The sequence below is a fragment of the Sipha flava genome, unplaced genomic scaffold, assembly GCF_003268045.1.
Source record: "Sipha flava isolate LNK unplaced genomic scaffold, YSA_version1 17832_pilon_pilon, whole genome shotgun sequence".
NCBI classification, from domain to species: Eukaryota; Metazoa; Arthropoda; class Insecta; order Hemiptera; family Aphididae; genus Sipha; species Sipha flava.
This window is the reverse complement of record NW_020272106.1, coordinates 2,008-10,444: the sequence shown is the minus strand read 5'-3', so window position 1 is coordinate 10,444 and position 8,437 is coordinate 2,008. Positions and strand designations below refer to the sequence as shown.

At 29.0% G+C, this 8,437-nt stretch overlaps 1 protein-coding gene across 1 annotated transcript; it reads left to right on the top strand.

Annotated features, from left to right (window-relative positions):
- The first annotated feature begins 3,233 nt into the window (after positions 1-3,233).
- On the top strand, positions 3,234-8,160 carry LOC112680589. Its single transcript, XM_025550738.1, has 3 exons — positions 3,234-3,273; positions 3,490-3,638; positions 7,850-8,160. The coding sequence occupies exons 1-3, from the start codon at positions 3,234-3,236 to the stop codon at positions 8,060-8,062; spliced, it is 402 nt and encodes a 133-aa protein (XP_025406523.1). The 3' UTR covers positions 8,063-8,160.
- The last annotated feature ends 277 nt before the right edge of the window (positions 8,161-8,437 follow it).

Sequence of the window (8,437 nt, the reverse complement as noted above, 5' to 3'; positions counted from 1 at the left end):
GACTTGTTACCATCATATGGACTTAATTCACTTTTAAATATATTTATGAGTGCCATAGGCCGATATTTGGTTTTATCTATAGTGGGTGGAGGGGCATAACATTATTGTCTTATTAATTAGCGGAAACAAATATTTTTAGTCGCTTCCGATTTTTCCATCTACTAATTGTATTAATTACTCCTACTTGATTCTAACTGAGACACCAAATATATATTTATAGGTAATAGGAACATAAAATAATAAAATATCAGTATATAATATTGAGGTGTTGTTGAACATTTCCTGCAGCATAGAAGTTCGTATCCAAGTTTTTATTCTACTTATGGCCGAAAAACTCCTATCACAAGTGGTGGAACACATAGGAATTTTTAAAGCAACTTGATATAGTTTATATAAATTAGTGAAAGTCTGTTTTGTCAAAATTTTTTTCACATAATTTTAAGTTATATAATTTTCATCCGTAGACTGCAATTTACAATTCTTTGGCACTTCTATTTCGCACTGTAATACATCTTAAGATACATTCATCAAATCCTGAAAAATATACATAATACATAGGTTAACTTTTGATAAAACTAGAAAACTAGAGAATGGGTAAGTACAACATAATTATCAGAAACAGTTACGATACATACTTTATAATGATCTACGAAGAAAAGACGTTCCTCAAAGTTTAATTGAAAGAAAATAGCTGTAGCCATTTGGAGGCTTTCAGTAGAAAATCTTTTTTCCAGATTTATTAAGATAACATCAAATACAGGAAAAAAAGCATTTTTTTTTTAAATAACATTCAATTGTTTCAATGGTGTCGTTAATATTTTGTTCAGCACTTATGGCTGCAGTAGTATCAAAATGTTTAAGATTGTGTGGCACTTGCCTTTTTTTTTGCATTCTAGTTAAGTAAATATTAACTTAAAATTATTATTATTATAAATACATATAATATGTTTATAAATATAGTAAATGACAGGTATTGCATAAATATTAAACAAAAAGATCCCGCAACAGGTGTCAAAACAAATAAGAATGATAGTTCAAAAAATTATTATGCATATCGGTTGATGATTAGACGCGATCAGTACTAAGTTATTTTACGATGCATAAGCTTTGTCAACAATTCATGGTCGAAATATATATAAAGATAGATAGCGAACGATTTCGATACTTCGATTTCAGTTCAATCAAAAAAAGCGGCGTGCAAAAGATTCTCAAAACAATTGTTAGATATTGGAGATGGGAAAGTTACTACAGATGAAACGGGATGTATAAAATTACCGAACGATATCTGCACAATCATTTATTCGCAAGATGCTCTCATTGACCAGATATGTCCCAGTGTACACAGACAATACACAAATCATGAGTGGCTGGCAGAAAGAGCGATTTTAATAGCAAAAAATGTGGAGGTCAACGAATTGAATCTCAAGTTACAAAATTTGTTACCAGAAAACTTGGTGTCATACAAATCTAGATACAGTTTGCGATGCTACTGAAGTTGTAAATTATCCAACAGAGTTTTTAAACTCATTGGAATTACTAGGCTTACCACCGCATAATTTACAATTGATCATTACAATTTACCATCGATAAAATACCTCCTTCAGAGTCATTTAAAGTTGTAATACATGCAGATAAAAAACCACCAGAAGAACATAGAAGCAGGTATAATGCACCAACGGCAAATGAAGTTGCTTTAGTGTTAGTAGAGCAGCAGTTTGATCGAAGAGACATCATCCTCGAAAACCGAAGTAACTCACTTCACCGTATCAGTGAGATACATCGAGCATACGACGCACTGCAGTATCCTTTAATGTTTTGTCGGGGGGGATGATGGCTATGCAATCAATATACCACAACGCGATCCAAAAACCAAGTTACCGCTTAAAAAAACTGTCTCTGCATCAAGTTTTTACTCATATTGAATAATGGTCAGAGAAGGGGAAGACAACTATTTAGTTAATCATCGTTCTCTTTTCAGTCAATATTTGGTAGATGAATACGCCAAAATTGAAACTGAAAGACTAAATTACATCAAAAACAACCAAGCCAAATTGCGTGCAGATAGTTATATTCATTTAAAAGATGCGATTGGACGACGAGACATAGAAGCTAATCAGTTAGGCCAAATGGTTATACTCCCGTAAACTTTTACTGGTGGGCCAAGGTACATGCACGAGAGAACACAAGATGCTATGACCTACGTTAGACATTACGGTCGTCCTGACCTTTTTATTACTTTTACATGTAAACCTCGCTGGGACGAAGAGCTCTTACTTCCCGGTCAAAGATCATATGATCGACATGATATAATTGCAAGAGTGTTTCGGTTAAAAGTCAAAAAGACCATGAACTTATTAACAAAAGGTAAAATATTCGGAGAAGTGAGATGCTATATGTATTCAACAGAATTCCAAACTGTAGAGAGGTTCAAGTAGTTGTAAGCTATAACTTATCGAATAGGTTATGATAATAATCATTATCTTAAAAACTAAATTAATATGTATAAAATATTATTTCAAAAATCTTAATTAATTTAAATTTCAATAGATTTAACAAAATTTAATCTTGGCAGGTTACATACATTTATATACTTAAACCCGGTAACGACGGGTAATTCAGCTAGTCTTAGATAAAGCTTTAGTCATTATCTTTATATTTAATCTAGATAAAAATATTGGATATCTTTCCCAACACTGCTTATAACCTTGCATCAGATTAAAAATACAAGACTCACTTTCTCGATGCACAAAACATTGTAAACCAGTCTATTGTAGGTTATTTGTCATTTCACTTAACTAAGTTCGGAATAATCTAGTTATATTAAGGACTTCCATGCGTAGTTCAGTTTGTAATGAATAATAGCCATGTTAAGTAAAAAATAAAAGACCAAAATTTATGTTGTTATGGGCTATCATATATCATAAAATATAAAATAAATATCTTTTAATAATTGATATATTTTAATACAGGATATGTATGATCAAGTAATTATATATTTAAATTTAAAACAAAACTAAAATACACTATAAAGACAATGTAATGTCATATCCTTTTATTATAATTATATATTGGTCTATATAACAAGAAATTAAATCAGGAATACTATGAACTACAAATGTGGGTATTACAAGGACAAAGAAACACAGTAGCAGGTGCAAAGATCTACATTTCCTGAAAATTACAGAATAACAAGATAAATGACGTCAATCAAGCAATATAAAAGAGAGACCGAAATGACCACAATGCAGATGAGTTCTAGTCAAGGAACTGCAAGCAACTTCACGTCACTCTATTTTAAAATTTGTTAAACACTTTGAATATTAAAATAAATGTATAAAAGTTAAAGTCTTAAATTTAAATACATCATCGACTGCACTACTTGGAATCGAGCCGGTGGCAAGTAACGATTGGCGCTGCGGACAGGGTTCTTCATAAAGAAAAGTATTTATATTATTTTCTCATAAAAATATATAATATTTTTCCACGGAGGCAGTTCAATTCATTCGAATCACCGAGAGAAGAGAGAAGAAACTGATCACTTTTTCTCCAACTTCGATGAAAGAACATACACTCCATTGTGCAACATTTCAAGTCAAACAGTCAACGATGTCTTTTGGATCGTCCAACTCCGCCTTGTTGTAAGAATTATTATAAATATAATTATTGAAGTATTTAATTGGGATTTATTATTGAATTATTATTGAGAGTACTATTGAATATATTATTGGGATTTATTATTGAGTATTATTGTGAATTATTGAGATTTATTGAGCATATATATTGAGAATTTTTGTTGAGATTATTATTGAAATATTAATGGGATTATTATTGAGTTATTATTGAGATTAATTATTGAGAATTATTTATGAGTAACCGTGACACATTAGGCTCATCTCCATTGGAAGTAGCTAATCCAGTGAATAAAATTGAAAGTGACGAAGAATTGAATAAAACGTTTAAAGATGGTATCCCAAATAAAGAAAAAAGTGAAAAAGAATTAATACGTATAGGAACAAGAAGTCAGGTTAAAAAATAGCGTGATCTGAAGAATTAGAATTTATTTTCGAAAAAGAAGCTCTTAATAATATAAATATAAATAAAATTTTAATAATCAAAATAATTATGACAGATTTATAAAAAAAATTTTAATCAATCACGTAATTGTCAGCAAAATAATTCGTTTCAACAAAAATATAATAATAACAGAAATTTCAATCGTAATAATTATAATTCACAACCACCTTATAATAATCAAAATAACAAGCAGGTAAAATGCTATAATTGTTATGGTTAGTTATGCATGTGAATGTAGGAATAATTTACAGAATTATGGGAATAATAATCGACCACCTAATCAGAATAACATTACGAGACCTTCAACTAATTATAACGTAAGATTTATTGCATACGAATACTGTAACAAAAACGGGCATAAATTAAGCGAATGTTATAAAAAACGCTATGATGATCGAAATAATCGAAACAACGGAAATAATAATAATTCGGGAAACACGCAAATATCGAATATGGTCAGCGGTACACGTTCAATAAGTCAAATAATTACCGCAGATGCTTCCACATCACAACAGAATTAAAAGAAAATCATATAAAATGTAAATCAGATTTCAGTAAAACTAAAAATTTAGAAATATTAATAGATACAGGTAGCGAAATAAATGTAATATTAATTAACAAATTGATAGGGGAAATAATGGTAGACGAAAATAATAAAATTAAAATAAGAGGGATATATGAGAAATTAATAGAAACTATTGGAACAGTTAATATAACAATTGAAATTAATAATGAAAAATAGATGTAAAATTTAATCTTGTCAAAAATGATTTTCCATTTTTAAAAGACGGTATATTAGGACAATCTTTCTTAACTAATAATAAAGTCGTAATCGATATAAGTAATAATAGAATTTTAATTAATAATGAAAATAAATGTAATATATTAAAAAATGATGAAGAATGTTTTTTATTAAATCCGAGAACCGAGACTATTGTAGAATTACCGATAGCCGAACCTAAGGTCGAAGATAAAAATATAATTATACAAAAACAAGAAATAATTAAAGACGTGTTTTGTAGTAATGTAATAGGAAAAGTAAAAAATGGTAAAATAATAGTTAGCATATTAAATATATCGGTATGTACTCAAAAAATTAAATTAAATGATTTAAATAAAATATTATATGACGTATCTTCAGATTACAATTTATTCAATATTGATACGATAAAAATAAATGACTCTTCAACCCGAATAAAACAGATAAAAAATTTAATTAGAAGCCAACACATGAATATTGAAGAAAAACAATCTATATTTGAATTATGTGAACAATATTCTGAAATATTTCATTTAAAGGGAGATAAATTAACATTTACTAACGCCGCTAAACACGAAATATAATTAAAAGATAACCAACCGCCTATATATAAACGACCATATAGATTACCTCATTCACAACAAGAGGAAATAGCTTCAGAAATTCGTAAAATGGAAGATGATGATATTATAGAACAATCCCCGAGTCCTTGGAATGCACCATTATTATTAGTAGCGAAAAAACCAGATGCTAGTGGGAAACAGAAATTCAGAATTGTTGTAGATTTTAGAGCATTAAACGAAGTAAAATTAAATGAGTTTCATCCACTTCCGAACATAACTGAAATATTAGATCAACTAGGACAATGTTAATTATTCTGTGTTTTCGATTTAGCATCGGGATTTCATCAAATACCATAAGAACAATCATCACGCGAATTAACGACCTTTTCAACTAATCGAGGTCATTGACACTTTAAACGTAATGCAATGGGAATGAGAACTTCACCCGCAACTTTCCAAAGGTTAATGAACAATGTATTAAAAGGCATAAGTAATAGGAATAAAATGTTTAGTATATTTAGATGATATAATTGTAAACGGGAAAAATTTAAGTGATCATAATAATAAATTAAAAGACGTATTCGAGAGATTAAAAGAACATAACTTAAAAATACAACCGGATAAATGTGAATTTTTAACACGCGAATGTGTATATTTAGGACATGTTATATCTGAACATGGAATAAAACCAGACGAAAAGAAAGTAAAAGCAATTTTAAATTTTCCAAAACCAACTAATGTAAAAGAAATAAAATCATTTTTAGGATCATCAGGTTATTATAGGAAATTTATCGAATCATATAGTGCTAAGGCAAAACCAATTACAAATCTTTTGAAAAAATACGTTAAATTCGAATGGTCGGAAGAATGTCAAAAAGTTTTTAATTCCTTAAAACAAGCATTATGTTCTGAACCAAAAATCCAGATTTTATGAAACCATTTATTTTAACAATTGACGCAAGTAATAAAGCATTAGGGGCTATATTATCGCAAGGAGAGATAGGAAAAGATTTACCATATCATATGCTTAACGAACGCCGAGTAAAATAATAGTTGATATAAAATATTATAAAATAGATAACCGATATGTAATGTTTTTAATAACTAAAAATAAACAATCAACAATTAACAACGTATGAAAATATATACGTAACATTAGTGAACTTGAAACAATTTTGCGAGGAAAATAATATCAGTAATTTAGCAATGAATAAACTAGGTCAGTCGGGATAAGCTAGAATGGGAAAAAATTAGGTCAATAATACGATATATATTTCGGAAAAATGATATAGAAATACTAATATGTACAGAGGTAGAATATACTAAGGAAAAGAAGTTAGACATTTTAAAAAAATTTCATGATTTAAGATTGGGAGGACATTTAGGAATAAATAAAACTATTAAAAATATACAGAAACAATTTAAACGGAGATGTAGGAAAGCAGATATAAAAACGTATATAAAAAATTGTACATCATGTCAGAAGAATAAGATTAATAATAAAAAGATACAACAACCCATGGCTATTACATCAAATAGTTCGAAAGCATTTGAGAAAATATTTTTAGATATTGTAGGACTATTAACAACTACCTTACCGGGTAATACATATATTTTAACGATGTAGGACGATTTAACTAGATATTCGTTAGAAGTACCTATACCAGATCATCAAGCTAATACTGTGGCAGAGGCTTTTGTAGTACATTTCGTTTGTATACACGGAATACCTGAAACAATATTAACAGATCAAGGTACCGTAGTACCGTAGGTAGTTTCTTAGTAAAACTTTTAGTGAGATATGTAAATTGGTAAAAATCAATAAAGTAATACGAGTCCTTTTCATCTCCAAACGAATGGAAGTTTAGAAGGATCACATCGAACTTTAGCTGAATATTTACGACATTATGTAGATAAAAATCCAAGCAATTGGGATCATTTATTACCATATGCATTTCTTGTATATAATTCGACTGAACATTCACCTACTAATTTTCAACCATATGCATTAGTATACGGTAGGACATTAGAAATACCAGTTAAATTAAAATCTGAGCCAGAACCAAGATATAGTTACGATAATTATTTATACGACTTAGAACAAAATTTACCAGAATCACATAAAATCGCGAGAGAAAAATTAATAAAAAGTAAAGTGAAATCTAAGGAAGGTTATGATAAAAATGAAAACGCAATTCAGATACATGTTAGTGATGATTTAGTGTTATTAAAAGATAATGCGAGCAAAAATAAGTTAAATTCATTATGGACAGGACCATTTGAGATAATAGAAGTATTAGGAGAAGAAAATATAGTAATACAAAGAGGGAGAAGAGGGGTGACAGTTCATGAAAATAATGTAAAGAAATATAATAATGACAAAGTAGAATAAAAAATATAAAAAAAATGTATATATGCAACACATATAATTAAGTTAAAATAAATATTGCAGGTAGAATCAATTACGAAGAAAAAAATCAAACAATACATATATTATAAAATTTTAATTATGGAAAGAGCTAAGGAATTCATGAGGAAATTGCGCGTATTTTTAGGAGAAGATAACCATCTAGAATTAGGGACACGAGAATTAGGAAATACAATTGATTTCCCATGTTTTAATGAACATATGATGGATGCGAACAGTATAATGACGGAACCATAGACGGTTGAACAATTGATGGGCAGGATGCTCGGATTGCAAGAATTTACGCAGGAAGTCATACCTCTAAATTCAATGGAACCAACTTGTAATGAATTGGGTATAATCATAGACGAATTAATTGAAGACGGACTTTTCTAAAACATTATAATGTATGTATATATGTAAATGTAGTATTAAATTAAAATATTTTGTAGTTCGCAGATAAAATTTGTAGTAATCGATTTTGAGTTTGCAATGGTAAATAAAAAGGATATATTATTAGTATCTGGAGCCATTTGCAACAATCTTGATAATCACACACCTGTTAAAATGGAAGGGAGACCTATCATTCTAACTGAAGAAGGTAAATTATGAGTTAGGAAATATGAAGAAAGA